The 20,698-nt window shown below is 38.0% G+C and overlaps 1 protein-coding gene across 1 annotated transcript in view; it reads right to left on the bottom strand.

The window, feature by feature from the left end:
- Positions 1 to 20,457, bottom strand: part of LOC133165807 (uncharacterized) — a 53,123-nt gene extending 32,666 nt beyond the window's left edge. Inside the window, exons 1-3 of the mRNA XM_061295702.1 lie at positions 19,916 to 20,457; positions 18,266 to 18,405; positions 16,428 to 16,526 (exon numbers count right to left, since the gene is read on the bottom strand). Coding sequence (XP_061151686.1) covers positions 16,428 to 16,526; positions 18,266 to 18,405; positions 19,916 to 20,018 — 342 coding nt within the window. The 5' untranslated portion in view covers positions 20,019 to 20,457. The remainder of the gene's footprint in view (positions 1 to 16,427; positions 16,527 to 18,265; positions 18,406 to 19,915) is intronic.
- Positions 20,458 to 20,698: the final 241 nt, after the last annotated feature.

The raw sequence follows: 20,698 nt of genomic DNA, 5'->3' as shown, positions 1-20,698 counted from the left end.
AGACAGGGACACAATTAGCTCGTGGGAAACACAAGTGATTCCAGTACACGAGCATCTTTCCCGAGTGGTATCAAAACCTGCGTCAGTTCGATTCCCACATTGGGCGTCATTATTTATTTTACTCTTTATCCTTCCCCTTATCATTTTCAACGCTTATCATTTGTACCTTTTTTGTAACATTTATAACATTTCATTTTTAACGCTTATCATTTGTACCTTTTTGTAACATGTATTTGTAACATTTTCCCATTTATTTCACAATAATTTATTTTCCCTTTCTATTCTTCCCGCTCATCATTTTTAACGCTTAACGTTTGTAAATTAACATCTGCCTTCGCCTTCACACGCAATTTCTTCCGAAATTGCAATTCTAGTTGTGTGAAGGCGAAGGCCTTCACACATTGATATTGTACTTTATTGTGTGAAGGCGAAGGCCTTCACACATTGATATTGTACTTTATTATTAAACAACTTATTCCTCCCACTTTTTTGACATCTAACTACTCCCACATGCTTCAACTGATTCACCTCGTTCAACCTTTCACACGTTCCAAAAATTCATGGCACGCTTGCCAGTATTTTTCGCGTTCATAACATTTACCGTTTTTAAGTAATTAGCAAATTTGTGCCTTTTATTTCCCCATTCATTCTTAATGGCAATGTCAACCCGAGCCAGTTTCCTGTAGTGGGTTCGATTCCCACATTGGGCGTCATTAATTATTTTACTCTTTATTCTTCCCGCTTATCATTTTCAACGCTTATCATTTGTAACTAACATTCGCATTCAACATTCATTACATTAAGCAATTTCCACCACTTTGATTACGTATTCGCATTCAACAAACACATTCATTACATTAACCAATTGCAACCACGACATAGTAAGGGACTCAATTAGCTCGTGGGAAACACAAGTGATTCCAGTACACGAGCATCATTCCCGAGTGGTATCAAAACCCGCGTCAGTTCGATTCCCACATTGGGCGTCATTATTTATTTTACTCTTTATCCTTCCCGGTTATCATTTTCAACGGTTATCATTTGTAACTTTTGTCATTCGCATCCAACATTCATTACATTAAGCAATTTCCACCACTTTGATTACGCATTCGCATTCAACAAACGCATTCATTACATTAACCAAATTCAACCAGCAAGAAGGAAGGATCCTCATTAGCTCAGTCGGAAACACAATGGAAATGTCAACCCGAGCCAGTTTCCTGTAGTGGGTTCGATTCCCACATTGGGAGTCATAAATTATTTTACTCTTTATTCTTCCCCCTTATCATTTTCAACGCTTATCATTTGTACCTTTTTTGTAACATTTGTAACGTTTCATTTTTAACGCTTATCATTTGTACCTTTTTGTAACATGTATTTGTAACATTTTCCCATTTATTTCACAATTATCTATTTTCCCTTTGTATTCTTCCCGCTCATCATTTTTAACGCTTAACGTTTGTAACTTAACATCTGCCTTCGCCTTCACACGCAATTTCTTCCGAAATTGCAATTCTAGTTATTAAACAACTTATTCCTCCCACTTTTTTGACATCTAACTACTCCCACATGCTTCAACCGATTCACCTCGTTCAACCTTTCACACGTTCCAAAAATTCATGGCACGCTTGCCAGTATTTTTCGCGTTCATAACATTTACCGTTTTTAAGTAATTAGCAAATTTGTGCCTTTTATTTCCCCATTCATTCTTAATGGCAATGTCAACCCGAGCCAGTTTCCTGTAGTGGGTTCGATTCCCACATTGGGCGTCATTAATTATTTTACTCTTTATTCTTCCCGCTTATCATTTTCAACGCTTATCATTTGTAACTAACATTCGCATTCAACATTCATTACATTAAGCAACTTCCACCACTTTGATTACGTATTCGCATTCAACAAACACATTCATTACATTAACCAATTGCAACCACGACATAGTAAGGGACTCAATTAGCTCGTGGGAAACACAAGTGATTCCAGTACACGAGCATCATTCCCGAGTGGTATCAAAACCCGCGTCAGTTCGATTCCCACATTGGGCGTCATTATTTATTTTACTCTTTATCCTTCCCGGTTATCATTTTCAACGGTTATCATTTGTAACTTTTGTCATTCGCATTCAACATTCATTACATTAAGCAATTTCCACCACTTTGATTACGCATTCGCATTCAACAAACACATTCATTACATTAACCAAATTCAACCAGCAAGAAGGAAGGATCCTCATTAGCTCAGTCGGAAACACAATGGAAATGTCAACCCGAGCCAGTTTCCTGTAGTGGGTTCGATTCCCACATTGGGAGTCATAAATTATTTTACTCTTTATTCTTCCCCCTTATCATTTTCAACGCTTATCATTTGTACCTTTTTTGTAACATTTGTAACGTTTCATTTTTAACGCTTATCATTTGTACCTTTTTGTAACATGTATTTGTAACATTTTCCCATTTATTTCACAATTATCTATTTTCCCTTTGTATTCTTCCCGCTCATCATTTTTAACGCTTAACGTTTGTAACTTAACATCTGCCTTCGCCTTCACACGCAATTTCTTCCGAAATTGCAATTCTAGTTGTGTGAAGGCGAAGGCCTTCACACATTGATATTGTACTTTATTATTAAACAACTTATTCCTCCCACTTTTTTGACATCTAACTACTCCCACATGTTTCAACCGATTCACCTCGTTCAACCTTTCACACGTTCCAAAAATTCATGGCACGCTTGCCAGTATTTTTCGCGTTCATAACATTTACCGTTTTTAAGTAATTAGCAAATTTGTGCCTTTTATTTCCCCATTCATTCTTAATGGCAATGTCAACCCGAGCCAGTTTCCTGTAGTGGGTTCGATTCCCACATTGGGCGTCATTAATTATTTTACTCTTTATTCTTCCCGCTTATCATTTTCAACGCTTATCATTTGTAACTAACATTCGCATTCAACATTCATTACATTAAGCAATTTCCACCACTTTGATTACGTATTCGCATTCAACAAACACATTCATTACATTAACCAATTGCAACCACGACATAGTAAGGGACTCAATTAGCTCGTGGGAAACACAAGTGATTCCAGTACACGAGCATCATTCCCGAGTGGTATCAAAACCCGCGTCAGTTCGATTCCCACATTGGGCGTCATTATTTATTTTACTCTTTATCCTTCCCGGTTATCATTTTCAACGGTTATCATTTGTAACTTTTGTCATTCGCATTCAACATTCATTACATTAAGCAATTTCCACCACTTTGATTACGCATTCGCATTCAACAAACACATTCATTACATTAACCAAATTCAACAGGTACTGAGGTAGGAACCTGATTAGCTCAGTTGGAAACACAATGGCAATGTCAATCTGCGCCAGTTTCCTGTAGTGGGTTCGATTCCCACTTTGGGCGTCATAAATTATTTTACTCTTTATTCTTCCCCCTTATCATTTGTACCTTTTTTGTAACATTTGTAACGTTTCATTTTTAACGCTTATCATTTGTACCTTTTTGTAACATGTATTTGTAACATTTTCCCATTTATTTCACAATTATCTATTTTCCCTTTGTATTCTTCCCGCTCATCATTTTTAACGCTTAACGTTTGTAACTTAACATCTGCCTTCGCCTTCACACGCAATTTCTTCCGAAATTGCAATTCTAGTTATTTTTATTAAACAACTTATTCCTCCCACTTTTTTGACATCCAACTACTCCCACATGCTTCAACCGATTCACCTCGTTCAGACTTTCACACGTTCCAAAAATTCATGGCACGCTTGCCAGTATTTTTCGCGTTCATAACATTTACCGTTTTTAAGTAATTAGCAAATTTGTGCCTTTTATTTCCCCATTCATTCTTAATGGCAATGTCAACCCGAGCCAGTTTCCTGTAGTGGGTTCGATTCCCACATTGGGCGTCATTAATTATTTTACTCTTTATTCTTCCCGCTTATCATTTTCAACGCTTATCATTTGTAACTAACATTCGCATTCAACATTCATTACATTAAGCAATTTCCACCACTTTGATTACGTATTCGCATTCAACAAACACATTCATTACATTAACCAATTTCAACCGCGAGATAGTAAGGGACTCAATTAGCTCGTGGGAAACACAAGTGATTCCAGTACACGAGCATCATTCCCGAGTGGTATCAAAACCCGCGTCAGTTCGATTCCCACATTGGGCATCATTATTTATTTTACTCTTTATCCTTCACGGTTATCATTTTCAACGGTTATCATTTGTAACTTTTGTCATTCGCATTCAACATTCATTACATTAAGCAATTTCCACCACTTTGATTACGCATTCGCATTCAACAAACACATTCATTACATTAACCAGATTCAACCAGCAAGAAGGAAGGATCCTCATTAGCTCAGTCGGAAACACAATGGAAATGTCAACCCGAGCCAGTTTCCTGTAGTGGGTTCGATTCCCACATTGGGAGTCATAAATTATTTTACTCTTTATTCTTCCCCCTTATTATTTTCAACGCTTATCATTTGTACCTTTTTTGTAACATTTGTAACGTTTCATTTTTAACGCTTATCATTTGTACCTTTTTGTAACATGTATTTGTAACATTTTCCCATTTATTTCACAATTATCTATTTTCCCTTTGTATTCTTCCCGCTCATCATTTTTAACGCTTAACGTTTGTAACTTAACATCTGCCTTCGCCTTCACACGCAATTTCTTCCGAAATTGCAATTCTAGTTGTGTGAAGGCGAAGGCCTTCACACATTGATATTGTACTTTATTATTAAACAACTTATTCCTCCCACTTTTTTGACATCTAACTACTCCCACATGCTTCAACCGATTCACCTCGTTCAACCTTTCACACGTTCCAAAAATTCATGGCACGCTTGCCAGTATTTTTCGCGTTCATAACATTTACCGTTTTTAAGTAATTAGCAAATTTGTGCCTTTTATTTCCCCATTCATTCTTAATGGCAATGTCAACCCGAGCCAGTTTCCTGTAGTGGGTTCGATTCCCACATTGGGCGTCATTAATTATTTTACTCTTTATTCTTCCCGCTTATCATTTTCAACGCTTATCATTTGTAACTAACATTCGCATTCAACATTCATTACATTAAGCAATTTCCACCACTTTGATTACGTATTCGCATTCAACAAACACATTCATTACATTAACCAATTGCAACCACGACATAGTAAGGGACTCAATTAGCTCGTGGGAAACACAAGTGATTCCAGTACACGAGCATCATTCCCGAGTGGTATCAAAACCCGCGTCAGTTCGATTCCCACATTGGGCGTCATTATTTATTTTACTCTTTATCCTTCCCGGTTATCATTTTCAACGGTTATCATTTGTAACTTTTGTCATTCGCATTCAACATTCATTACATTAAGCAATTTCCACCACTTTGATTACGCATTCGCATTCAACAAACACATTCATTACATTAACCAAATTCAACAGGTACTGAGGTAGGAACCTGATTAGCTCAGTTGGAAACACAATGGCAATGTCAACCTGCGCCAGTTTCCTGTAGTGGGTTCGATTCCCACTTTGGGCGTCATAAATTATTTTACTCTTTATTCTTCCCCCTTATCATTTGTACCTTTTTTGTAACATTTGTAACGTTTCATTTTTAACGCTTATCATTTGTACCTTTTTGTAACATGTATTTGTAACATTTTCCCATTTATTTCACAATTATCTATTTTCCCTTTGTATTCTTCCCGCTCATCATTTTTAACGCTTAACGTTTGTAACTTAACATCTGCCTTCGCCTTCACACGCAATTTCTTCCGAAATTGCAATTCTAGTTGTGTGAAGGCGAAGGCCTTCACACATTGATATTGTACTTTATTATTAAACAACTTATTCCTCCCACTTTTTTGACATCTAACTACTCCCACATGTTTCAACCGATTCACCTCGTTCAACCTTTCACACGTTCCAAAAATTCATGGCACGCTTGCCAGTATTTTTCGCGTTCATAACATTTACCGTTTTTAAGTAATTAGCAAATTTGTGCCTTTTATTTCCCCATTCATTCTTAATGGCAATGTCAACCCGAGCCAGTTTCCTGTAGTGGGTTCGATTCCCACATTGGGCGTCATTAATTATTTTACTCTTTATTCTTCCCGCTTATCATTTTCAACGCTTATCATTTGTAACTAACATTCGCATTCAACATTCATTACATTAAGCAATTTCCACCACTTTGATTACGTATTCGCATTCAACAAACACATTCATTACATTAACCAATTGCAACCACGACATAGTAAGGGACTCAATTAGCTCGTGGGAAACACAAGTGATTCCAGTACACGAGCATCATTCCCGAGTGGTATCAAAACCCGCGTCAGTTCGATTCCCACATTGGGCGTCATTATTTATTTTACTCTTTATCCTTCCCGGTTATCATTTTCAACGGTTATCATTTGTAACTTTTGTCATTCGCATTCAACATTCATTACATTAAGCAATTTCCACCACTTTGATTACGCATTCGCATTCAACAAACACATTCATTACATTAACCAAATTCAACAGGTACTGAGGTAGGAACCTGATTAGCTCAGTTGGAAACACAATGGCAATGTCAATCTGCGCCAGTTTCCTGTAGTGGGTTCGATTCCCACTTTGGGCGTCATAAATTATTTTACTCTTTATTCTTCCCCCTTATCATTTGTACCTTTTTTGTAACATTTGTAACGTTTCATTTTTAACGCTTATCATTTGTACCTTTTTGTAACATGTATTTGTAACATTTTCCCATTTATTTCACAATTATCTATTTTCCCTTTGTATTCTTCCCGCTCATCATTTTTAACGCTTAACGTTTGTAACTTAACATCTGCCTTCGCCTTCACACGCAATTTCTTCCGAAATTGCAATTCTAGTTCTTATTATTATTAAACAACTTATTCCTCCCACTTTTTTGACATCTAACTACTCCCACATGCTTCAACCGATTCACCTCGTTCAAACTTTCACACGTTCCAAAAATTCATGGCAAGCTTGCCACCTTTTTTCCCCTTCATAACATTTACCGTTTTTAAGTAATTAGCAAATTTGTGCCTTTTATTTCCCCATTCATTCTTAATGGAAATGTCAACCCGAGCCAGTTTCCTGTAGTGGGTTCGATTCCCACATTGGGCGTCATTAATTATTTTACTCTTTATTCTTCCCGCTTATCATTTTCAACGCTTATCATTTGTAACTAACATTCGCATTCAACATTCATTACATTAAGCAATTTCCACCACTTTGATTACGTATTCGCATTCAACAAACACATTCATTACATTAACCAAATTCAACCAGTATGTAGACAGGGACACAATTAGCTCGTGGGAAACACAAGTGATTCCAGTACACGAGCATCTTTCCCGAGTGGTATCACAACCCGCGTCAGTTCGATTCCCACATTGGGCGTCATTATTTATTTTACTCTTTATCCTTCCCCTTATCATTTTCAACGCTTATCATTTGTACCTTTTTTGTAACATTTGTAACGTTTCATTTTTAACGCTTATCATTTGTACCTTTTTGTAACATGTATTTGTAACATTTTCCCATTTATTTCACAATTATCTATTTTCCCTTTGTATTCTTCCCGCTCATCATTTTTAACGCTTAACGTTTGTAACTTAACATCTGCCTTCGCCTTCACACGCAATTTCTTCCGAAATTGCAATTCTAGTTATTAAACAACTTATTCCTCCCACTTTTTTGACATCTAACTACTCCCACATGCTTCAACCGATTCACCTCGTTCAACCTTTCACACGTTCCAAAAATTCATGGCACGCTTGCCAGTATTTTTCGCGTTCATAACATTTACCGTTTTTAAGTAATTAGCAAATTTGTGCCTTTTATTTCCCCATTCATTCTTAATGGCAATGTCAACCCGAGCCAGTTTCCTGTAGTGGGTTCGATTCCCACATTGGGCGTCATTAATTATTTTACTCTTTATTCTTCCCGCTTATCATTTTCAACGCTTATCATTTGTAACTAACATTCGCATTCAACATTCATTACATTAAGCAATTTCCACCACTTTGATTACGTATTCGCATTCAACAAACACATTCATTACATTAACCAATTGCAACCACGACATAGTAAGGGACTCAATTAGCTCGTGGGAAACACAAGTGATTCCAGTACACGAGCATCATTCCCGAGTGGTATCAAAACCCGCGTCAGTTCGATTCCCACATTGGGCGTCATTATTTATTTTACTCTTTATCCTTCACGGTTATCATTTTCAACGGTTATCATTTGTAACTTTTGTCATTCGCATTCAACATTCATTACATTAAGCAATTTCCACCACTTTGATTACGCATTCGCATTCAACAAACACATTCATTACATTAACCAAATTCAACCAGCAAGAAGGAAGGATCCTCGTTAGCTCAGTCGGAAACACAATGGAAATGTCAACCCGAGCCAGTTTCCTGTAGTGGGTTCGATTCCCACATTGGGAGTCATAAATTATTTTACTCTTTATTCTTCCCCCTTATCATTTTCAACGCTTATCATTTGTACCTTTTTTGTAACATTTGTAACGTTTCATTTTTAACGCTTATCATTTGTACCTTTTTGTAACATGTATTTGTAACATTTTCCCATTTATTTCACAATTATCTATTTTCCCTTTGTATTCTTCCCGCTCATCATTTTTAACGCTTAACGTTTGTAACTTAACATCTGCCTTCGCCTTCACACGCAATTTCTTCCGAAATTGCAATTCTAGTTCTTATTATTATTAAACAACTTATTCCTCCCACTTTTTTGACATCTAACTACTCCCACATGCTTCAACCGATTCACCTCGTTCAAACTTTCACACGTTCCAAAAATTCATGGCAAGCTTGCCACCTTATTTCCCCTTCATAACATTTACCGTTTTTAAGTAATTAGCAAATTTGTGCCTTTTATTTCCCCATTCATTCTTAATGGCAATGTCAACCCGAGCCAGTTTCCTGTAGTGGGTTCGATTCCCACATTGGGCGTCATTAATTATTCTACTCTTTATTCTTCCCGCTTATCATTTTCAACGCTTATCATTTGTAACTAACATTCGCATTCAACATTCATTACATTAAGCAATTTCCACCACTTTGATTACGTATTCGCATTCAACAAACACATTCAATACATTAACCAAATTCAACCAGTCTGTAGACAGGGACACATTTAGCTCGTGGGAAACACAAGTGATTCCAGTACACGAGCATCTTTCCCGAGTGGTATCAAATCCCGCGTCAGTTCGATTCCCACATTGGGCGTCATTATATATTTTACTCTTTATCCTTCCCCTTATCATTTTCAACGCTTATCATTTGTACCTTTTTTGTAACATTTGTAACATTTCATTTTTAACGCTTATCATTTGTACCTTTTTGTAACATGTATTTGTAACATTTTCCCATTTATTTCACAATTATTTCTTTCCCTTTTCATTCTTCCCGCTCATCATTTTTAACGCTTAACGTTTCTAAATTAACATCTGCCTTCGCCTTCACACGCAATTTCTTCCGAAATTGCAATTCTAGTTATTATTAAACAACTTATTCCTCCCACTTTTTTGACATCCAACTACTCCCACATGCTTCAACCGATTCACCTCGTTCAAACTTTCACCCGTTCCAAAAATTCATGGCACGCTTGCAAGAATTTTTCGCGTTCATAACATTTACCGTTTTTAAGTAATTAGCAAATTTGTGCCTTTTATTTCCCCATTCATTCTTAATGGCAATGTCAACCCGAGCCAGTTTCCTGTAGTGGGTTCGATTCCCACATTGGGCGTCATTAATTATTTTACTCTTTATTCTTCCCGCTTATCATTTTTAACGCTTATCATTTGTAACTAACATTCGCATTCAACATTCATTACATTAAGCAATTTCCACCACTTTGATTACGTATTCGCATTCAACAAACACATTCAATACATTAACCAAATTCAACCAGTCTGTAGACAGGGACACAATTAGCTCGTGGGAAACACAAGTGATTCCAGTACACGAGCATCTTTCCCGAGTGGTATCAAATCCCGCGTCAGTTCGATTCCCACATTGGGCGTCATTATATATTTTACTCTTTATCCTTCCCCTTATCATTTTCAACGCTTATCATTTGTACCTTTTTGTAACATGTATTTGTAACATTTTCCCATTTATTTCACAATTATCTATTTTCCCTTTGTATTCTTCCCGCTCATCATTTTTAACGCTTAACGTTTGTAACTTAACATCTGCCTTCGCCTTCACACGCAATTTCTTCCGAAATTGCAATTCTAGTTATTATTAAACAACTTATTCCTCCCACTTTTTTGACATCCAACTACTCCCACATGCTTCAACCAATTCACCTCGTTCAAACTTTCACACGTTCCAAAAATTCATGGCAACCTTGCCACCTTTTTCCCCTTCATAACATTTACCGGTTTTAAGTAATTAGCAAATTTGTGCATTTATTTCCCCATTCATTCTTAATGGCAATGTCAACCCGAGCCAGTTTCCTGTAGTGGGTTCGATTCCCACATTGGGCGTCATTAATTATTTTACTCTTTATTCTTCCCGCTTATCATTTTCAACGCTTATCATTTGTAACTAACATTCGCATTCCACATTCATTACATTAAGCAATTTCCACCACGTTGATTACGTATTCGCATTCAACAAACACATTCATTACATTAACCAAATTCAACCGCTAAAAGTAAGGGACTCAATTAGCTCGTGGGAAACACAAGTGGTTCCAGTACACTAGCATCTTTCCCGAGTGGTATCAAAACCCGCCTCAGTTCGATTCCCACATTGGGCGTCATTACTTATTTTACTCTTTATCTTTCTCGGTTATCATTTTCAACGGTTATCATTTGTAACTTTTGTCATTCGCATTCAACATTCATTACATTAAGCAATTTCCACCACTTTGATTACGCATTCGCATTCAACAAACACATTCATTACATTAACCAAATTCAACCTTCACTGAGGTAGGAACCTGATTAGCTCAGTTGGAAACACAATGGCAATGTCAACCTGCGCCAGTTTCCTGTAGTGGGTTCGATTCCCACTTTGGGCGTCATAAATTATTTTACTCTTTATTCTTCCCCCTTATCATTTGTACCTTTTTTGTAACATTTGTAACATTTCATTTTTAACCCTTATCATTTGTACCTTTTTGTAACATGTATTTGTAACATTTTACCATTCATTTCACAATAATTTATTTTCCCTTTCTATTCTTCCCGCTCATCATTTTTAACGCTTAACGTTTGTAAATTAACATCTGCCTTCGCCTTCACACGCAATTTCGTCCGAAATTGCAATTCTAGTTAAACAACTTATTCCTCCCACTTTTTTTACATCCAACTACTCCCACATGCTTCAACCAATTCACCTCGTTCAAACTTTCACACGTTCCAAAAATTCATGGCAACCTTGCCACCTTTTTTCCCCTTCATAACATTTACCGTTTTTAAGTAATTAGCACATTTGCGCATTTATTTCCCCATTCATTCTTAATGGCAATGTCAACCCGAGGCAGTTTCCTGTAGTGGGTTCGATTCCCACATTGGGCGTCATTAATTATTTTACTCTTTATTCTTCCCGCTTATCATTTTCAACGCTTATCATTTGTAACTAACATTCGCATTCAACATTCATTACATTAAGCAATTTCCACCACTTTGATTACGTATTCGCATTCAACAAACACATTCATTACATTAACCAAATTCAACATCTTTTAAGAAAGGGACCCAATTAGCTCGTGGGAAACACAAGTGATTCCAGAACACGAGAGGCTTTCCCGAGTGGTATCAAAACCCGCGTTCGATTCCCACATTGGGCGTCATTATTTATTTTACTCTTTATCCTTTCCGGTTATCATTTTCAACGGTTATCATTTGTAACTTTTGTCATTCGCATTCAACATTCATTACATTAAGCAATTTCCACCACTTTGATTACTTATTCGCATTCAACAAACACATTCATTACATTAACCAAATTCAACCATCACTGAGGTAGGAACCTGATTAGCTCAGTTGGAAACACAATGGCAATGTCTACCTGCGACAGTTTCCTGTAGTGGGTTCGATTCCCACTTTGGGCATCATAAATTATTTTACTCTTTATTCTTCCCCCTTATCATTTGTACCTTATTTGTAACATTTGTAACATTTCATTTTTAACGCTTATCATTTGTACCTTTTTGTAACATGTATTTGTAACATTTTCTCATTTATTTCACAATAATTTATTTTCCCTTTCTATTCTTCCCGCTCATCATTTTTAACGCTTAACGTTTGTAAATTAACATCTGCCTTCGCCTTCACACGCAATTTCTTCCGAAATTGCAATTCTAGTTTTTATTAAACAATTTATTCCTCCCACTTTTTTGACATCCAACTACTCCCACATGCTTCAACCGATTCACCTCGTTCAAACTTTCACACGTTCCAAAAATTCATGGCAAACTTGCCACCTTTTTTCTCGTTCATAACATTTACCGTTTTTAAGTAATTAGCAAATTTGTGCCTTTTATTTCCCCATTCATTCTTAATGGCAATCTCAACCCGAGCCAGTTTCCTGTAGTGGGTTCGATTCCCACATTGGGCGTCATTAATTATTTTACTCTTTATTCTTCCCGCTTATCATTTTCAACGCTTATCATTTGTAACTAACATTCGCAAATCAACATTCATTACATTAAGCAATTTCCACCACTTTGATTACGTATGCGCATTCAACAAACACATTCATTACATTAACCAATTTCAACAACAACATAGTAAGGAACTCAATTAGCTCGTGGGAAACACAAGTGATTCCAGTACACGAGCATCTTTCCCGAGTGGTATCAAAACCCACGTCAGTTCGATTCCCACATTGGGCGTCATTATTTATTTTACTCTTTATCCTTCCCGGTTATCATTTTCAACGGTTATCATTTGTAACTTTTGTCATTCGCATTCAACATTCATTACATTAAGCAATTTCCACCACTTTGATTACGCATTCGCATTCAACAAACACATTCATTACATTAACCAAATTTAACCATCACTAAGGAAGGAACCTGATTAGCTCAGTCGGAAACACAATGGCAATGTCAACCTGAGCCAGATTCCTGTAGTGGGTTCGATTCCCACATTGGGCGTCATAAATTATTTTGCTCTTTATTCTTCCCCCTTATCATTTTCAACGCTTATCATTTGTACCTTTTTTGTAACATTTGTAACATTTCATTTTTAACGCTTATCATTTGTACCTTTTTGTAACATGTATTTGTAACATTTTCCCATTTATTTCACAATAATTTATTTTCCCTTTCTATTCTTCCCGCTCATCATTTTTAACGCTTAACGTTTGTAAATTAACATCTGCCTTCGCCTTCACACGCAATTTCTTCCGAAATTGCAATTCTAGTTATTCTACAACATTTTGCGCTAGCTTTCCGTTAGCTTTCTTTGCCGCTTAACTAGTTCCACATACTTCAACCGATTCACTCCGTTCTACTTTTTCACTTATTCCAAATATTCATGGCACGGCTGCTTACATTTTTTTCCTTTCAAAAATTTTTCGTTTTCGCAAAATTCACAAATTTACGGCAATTTTTGCCCCATTCATTCTTAATGGCAGATTCAACATTTCACATTTACGTTGTTCCAGTTTGAAATTCACATAAATCAACACATTCAAATCACATTGGGAACATTCCCAAACTTGCCAAATTCACAATTTTCACGTTTTCATCTTTTATTTTGAAATTCACACCCAATTCACCAATATTTCCTTTTTCCCATCTCATTTCTACATTTTTCAACCGATTCAACCCATTCCAACTTTCAACTGTTCATTATTTTTCTACCTATTCCACAACTTCCCACTTACCAAAAACCTCACATCTTTTATTTTGAAATTCACACCCAATTCCTTTTTCCCTTCTCATTTCTACATTTTTCAACCCATTCAACCCATTCCAACTTTCAACTGTTCATCATTTTTCTACCTATTCCACAACTTACCAAAAACTTCACATCTTTTATTTTGAAATTCACACCCAATTCCTTTTTCCCTTCTCATTTCTACATTTTTCAACCGATTCAACCCATTCCAACTTTCAACTGTTCATCATTTTTCTACCTATTCCACAACTTCCTACTTACCAAAAACCTCACATCTTTTATTTTGAAATTCACACCCAATTCCTTTTTCCCTTCTCATTTCTACATTTTTCAACCGATTCAACCGATTCCAACTTTCAACTGTTCATCATTTTTCTACCTATTCCACAACTTACCAAAAACTTCACATCTTTTATTTTGAAATTCACACCCAATTCTCCAAAATTTCCTTTTTCCCTTCTCATCTCTACATTTTTCAACCGATTCAACCCATTCCAACTTTCAACTGTTCATCATTTTTCTACCTATTCCACAACTTACCAAAAACCTCACATCTTTTATTTTGAAATTTACACCCAATTCTCCAATATTTCCTTTTTCCCTTCTCATTTCTACATTTTTCAACCGATTCAACCCATTCCAACTTTCAACTGTTCATCATTTTTCTACCTATTCCACAACTTACGAAAAACGTGACATCTTTTATTTTGAAATTCACACCATATTCTCCAATATTTCCTTTTTCCTTTCTCATTTCTTCATTTTTCAACCGATTCAACCCATTCCAACTTTCAACTGTTCAACATTTTTCTACCTATTCCACAACTTACCAAAAACTTCACATCTTTTATTTTGAAATTCACACCCAATTCTCCAATATTTCCTTTTTCCTTTCTCATTTCTACATTTTTCAACCGATTCAACCCATTCCAACTTTCAACTGTTCATCATTTTTCTACCTATTCCACAACTTACCAAAAACTTCCAAATAAAGTGTTTTATTTTGAAATTCACCACAAATTCTCCAAATTTTCTACATTTCTCAAGTAATTCAACACGTTTCAACATCGTTCGGCAGCATTCCCCGAAGAAGTTATTCATACATTTCGCCTTCACACGCAATTTCTCCAGAAATTGCAAAATTCTAGTTTATTGTGTTATTTGTTTATTATTTATTCATCACTCATATTATTTATTTATTATTTATTGTTTGTGCCTTCTTGGTTTTATTTTGTGTCGTCTACTTGTATGTCTATCGTGTACTATGTCTCGTCACCGTGGGATAGAGGAAACGGAATTTCGGTTTCTTTGTGTGTCTTGACAGCAAACTTTGACTTTGAACATGCAAACTCCACACAGGGCGTGCCAGAGGTGGAGTCGAACCCGCACCCTCCTTACTGTGAGGCGGACGTGCTAGCCAGTGCGTCACCGAGCCGCCCTGTATACATCTATATATTTTATATTATTATAATATTTATATTCCCACAATCTCCCGCATTAGCAGAGATAAATTCAGGCACAAGGGGAGAGCGTTATATTAGACAAATTAAGCGGGGAGCACGGCGAGTGATGCCTGAATTAAAGTCGCATACTCAACTAACACGACTCCATTCAGGAGAGAATCATGTCAGCTTTACATAAAGTGTTTCTATCAAAACGCCGAGCACGGGAGGGGATCCCCATTTCCTCCATGATAACTCAAGAGAGATATTGACAGTGGAGTGTTATTTACCGCCAGTAATCAGAAAATTAAATAACGAGCATTAGGGGACACCATTTCCCAAACAACAAATTGGCTTGTCAAACGTGCTGAGCTGGTTGGCGGCCACGCCATTAGCACATCAGTCATATACAAAATAGATGTTAGCGTAGAGGTGGCGAGGTAGGGCTTTGCGGCATGGAGGTTGAACGCTACGGGACAAATGCTGCATAATTATAAGTTTAGCGCAGCTGAGTTGGAGCCGCAGTGTAATTAGTATTAGCGGCAATGATCATTAAGGGGTGGAACAGCGTGCTAATTACGTGTTAGCTTTGATGAGCAGAGTGGGCCTACCGAGCTGATGCTATGCCGCAGGATGAGGGGAGGCATGTTGGTGGTTGCCTCTTGATCATCCCATAATGCAACAGTGGGCCTGTGAGCTCGCCAAGATGGAGGTAGAAACAGCCCGTGGATATAAATTCAAGCAGTTTCATTCGATTAGCCAAAGACCTGCCACCATCACTCACAAGCTGGAAGATATCCTTTGCCAATTGAGGAAGCCGGTGACAAAAATGATCAAAATAACATTGCGAAAGATCTCTCTCCTGTGTTGCAGGATGTTTTTTTTTTTTTTTCAAGTTCACAAGATGGCCGACCTAGCAGACCTTGTGTTGTGGAGTGTGCAAACATCTGCCCTCTGGATGTCCTACACAGTACAGCAGCTGGCAGAGAGCTCCCTGGTGCAGATGGGATGAGTAAATACCTCATCACCTCCTTTCCCTGACTTGATACTCACTCCTGATCGTTCACAGTAAATCTTGATCCCTCCAAAAGAGACAGTCAAGAAGATTCTCTGCTTGTGCTCCCCTTTGGAACGAGCCGTGGACGCTAAGCCCTGCAGGAGATAAAAAGGATGGACATGGGATGACCAAAGCACACGAGTTTGTTTTTTGTCTCCGGCCCGCTTCCCCCCTCTCAGCTGAGTGAGGGGGGACATTGGGGTGACAGCAGTTACATAAGGTGCGATAGGACATCTTCCTGACACCTTCTCGAAAAGAATCACTCTCACGGGATTCACATCATCTTGTGCAGAGAGTTGGATATATATAATTGCATTTTTTTTCTTCTCCAAGGCTGATCTTTTTCCCTTCATCTTCCTATGTAGGTCTACTTGCACTTTAGCGTGAAAGATGGGAGGGCTAGCTGACAACAATAAAGGGGAGATTTGCTGACAAAATGGAGCGACCTGTTCGCTCCGGCAACTCTCACGTAATGCTGACTGAACAATCGAGAAAGCCTTTGAAGTCTGTTTTATTCCGGAACTACTCGACTCTAATAAAAAAAAAAACAGTTGACATTTCCACTATGTTCCTTTTGACTGACGCGGAGAGTTTGCTTGATGTGTCTTTTATAGAACAAATGTTGCCAAAGAAGAAAGAGGAGGAGAATAAAATACCTGCTGCCTCATGTCTGACAAAACCGCAGTGACGTTAACAAGCGGTCGACCTCATTTGTAATCGGCCTCCCTTCACCTCAAAACTTTACAGCACAGCTCACATTTGACATGCAGGTCATTTGGATTTCTTTTATCTGCATTTTCCGATTTTCTGGGATTTTTTAAAAATGAATCTTCCCTGAATGTTTATCAGTATTTTCTGTCAAATTTTGTGAAACAAAAGTTTTTTTGCAGACACCCTTAAGATAACCCTGGCCACCCCATGCCATGATGCCCCCCCCCCCCCAAAAAAAACCTAGCTCAGCCAGTGCACACAACATTTATTATTATTATTATTATTATTATTATTATTATTATTATATTTAGAAATGCCTCAAAAACTTGTCTGTTCTGTTTGGACAGAACAGCAGAGGAGTCAAGCGCAGATAAACAGCGCAAACAACGGACCAGTGGGAGAGTTGATAGCTGCTGTCAATCAGCCATCTTCTCTATTTGGTGGATTAGGCCTCACGGCAGTGAAAGGTTGCTCAATAGAGAACCCTTCCCCTTCTTTATCCCCACAGATAATAGCACTTGTGTATTGACTACTTCGGCTGCTCACTGCTGGTTAATGCTGGAATGTCAGAGTTAGGTTGCCAAAAAGGTTCTTTTAGTATACGTATCTACTTTATGGAGAGGGTTTTTCCACTTCCCGTAACAGTCCTTCAAGGGAAAGCGCCTTCCACATTTTTTTCAATGTCAAAGAAAAATAATACAATGTTGGATTTTAGATAATTATATGTAGCTTTAAATATCTCGTTTGATGAGAATTCACTCACACAAGGTTAACAGGAATAGACACAAAGTGCTAAGAAACAAAAAAGCTTTTTCTTTCAAGGACCAATGAAGTTAAAGTGAAGGAGCGAGTTTGATGAAGATGAAACATAGCCCATAGCTGCGTTGTACCATCTAATAAGGACTGCTTTGATTTGTTCTGTCTGTTCGGCTCTTTCGAGTGCTAAAATGAATCGTAAACTGTGAGGAAGAAGGCAGTGCCTCACTCATTTACGGGACAATTCAGACGTGCTCGCACATCTCTTCTCCAAATCTGAGTGAGATGTGAAGATACACACATGCACACACACGCACACACGCGCACGCACACACACACACGCACACACACACACACACACACACACCTTGAGCTTCATCATGGAATCCTGGCACAGCTTGTCTCCACGTGCTGCTGTCACCTCATCAATCCCAATCAGCTTGGCCTTGTAGCGCACGCCATCTCCGCGGAAACGCTTAATAAGCCCCGCCTCGGTGCGGTCCTGACCTGTGGCAGGAAGACAAAGAGGGAAGGAGAGGACAGGGTATATGAGTCAGCTGCTCTGCCATAAATATTTATGGAACAGGAAATACAGAGTGAATCATAAATTAGAAGCCAGTGAGGAAATAATAAAGCAAAAAGTTGGTTTACTGTCTTCATCCTAATCGCCCAAAGGTGCCTTTTGAAGTCAAAGTAACGTTCGCCGACCGGAGCCTTCTTGGATGTAGGCGGGATTCAGAGATGATTTCTGAGAGTCCTACATTGCCTCAAGCTTTCTCAACCCCCACCCCCACCCATGCTGATGATGATTGACACATGACAGTGACAATGACTTGATTTGCCGATTTATCACTGTAATGACATGAGCCTGTGGCCCCGACATGTGAGAAATGTTTTCCCGTAACCCGAGCCTGGGTCATCACACTGGTGACCCCCTTTGAGATTTCTCCAGGTCTTGTGCACCTTGGAGATTAGTTTTCAAGGCCTTTCACTAAATTCTAGGTCACGAGCACTTCTAGCATCCGAGGGAATGAATGTTAGATGTTAAATGCCAACACCAAACAAGAAGTGGTTCAAGACTTTTTCTTTTGGGATGTTCATTTTTAACCAAGGAACAGATTTTTCCAAATTTAGCAAAAAAGTAACTTAACCAGGTTATTGAAATAAATGCAAAGTCTTGGTTCTAATGCAAGCGCTTGTCTTGGCTTTGCACGCCGTCTTATTAATTTATGAGGGCACGATCCTCCAAACGTTGGGGGAGGGCTTGACGATGCTAAAGTCATTAAAGTCTCCAAGCAAGTGAATGTCAAATCTTGACCTAATTCAGACTTGTTTCTCTGCCAAAGCATGATGAGTCTTAAACACAGCCACACTGTGCTAAACTTGGCTTGTCACGCACACATTAAATAGGTAGAAGAGCCATTCAATTCTTATTATATATTTACAGTATTAGCTGTCATGCGATTCTTTGGGAAATCTCCAAATGAAACCAAATACTCCACGCTATCCTTTGTATCTACAAGGGCTCCGGAGTCTATTCATACAGTATTAAGCATGCTATCCCAATTTTACTGACTCATACTGTAATGTGTTGTAAAATGCATGCTTGCTCCAGTTGCATTTTAAACACCATCAGTCCGATTGAGTCCAGCTCTCTCCGCTGAGCTTTAACCAGATGTTCTTTGCCATTTGTTTCTTTACATTCAGTGTGCCATTTCCCCGTAATAACACTTTGGGAGAGATTTAGAGATTTTTGCAGAAATCCTCTCCAAAAAAATAGGCCTTGCATACTGAATGAGAGTCTTAACACAGTGGCATAACTCATGTGCAACGTGCTCTGGGTTCAGATCAAGACAAGTGAGTGTGTTGTATTTGAAGACTAAAGGGCTGTGAGGCATGCTGTTTTATGTTGTCACACTGTGCGGAAGAGAGATGTGCAAGTGTGCGTGTATGTGTATGTGTGTGTTTTAGGTGTGGTGACACATTTTCCTCTGGATTTTTTTGGATTTACAATTACCCGGGGTTGAATGGTCCTCATAACGTTTCTGGCCCATGAGCCCGATGCTCATAATCCGCCTGACAGAGGTTTGCCTAAAGTATTGTTTACTGTTGGTCTGCATCTTAACACGCCCACCCTCATGAAGTCCTGGTGGCCTGAAAGGGGTTAAAACAGTGGTGTCAAATATAAATTTTTGTCGTGGGCCGCATCGTAGTCATAGTTCCCTTTGAAGGGCCATTATGACTGTCAATGCTCAATATCATATACATTATAGGCCACACAACAAACTGATAAATAATTAGTTTTGAAATCAGCGACTAGTAAAACTGTTCTATTTTAAAAAGGTGAATGGTAATTAAAAAATGCTAGTGTTATCTCTATTTTATAAAGTGTAATTTGTAAATTTAGTGTTGACACAAGAAGTTGATGTACAATTTGTATTCGCGGGCCACATAAAATGATGTGACGGGCCGTATCAAGCCCCCAGGCCTTGAATTTGACATCCCAAAGGTCTCTTTGTGTTCTTCTAACTCCTAGAAGACCACAAAGAGACCTTTGCCACATGGGCTGCCATTTCTAACAATGTTCAAAAAATACAGTTTGATATTTATGTAAAAAAGAAAATGGAAGCCAGCTGGAGAGTAAAAGCTCTCATCAAATGTCGCTCTCGCCAAACTGGCTGTGGAAGAGGAGCACATAGAAAAGAATTACAGTTAGCCATGCTTCTCCAAACTGTTTGAGGGCTTGTCTCTCATCACCGCTCTAGAATAAGGACAGCCAAGGGACAGATGGCAGCAGATG

Source organism: Syngnathus typhle, linkage group LG13 (assembly GCF_033458585.1).
Source record: "Syngnathus typhle isolate RoL2023-S1 ecotype Sweden linkage group LG13, RoL_Styp_1.0, whole genome shotgun sequence".
Taxonomy (NCBI): Eukaryota; Metazoa; Chordata; class Actinopteri; order Syngnathiformes; family Syngnathidae; genus Syngnathus; species Syngnathus typhle.
The sequence above is the reverse complement of the archived record's forward strand: the minus strand, read 5'-3'. Positions and strand labels throughout refer to the sequence as shown.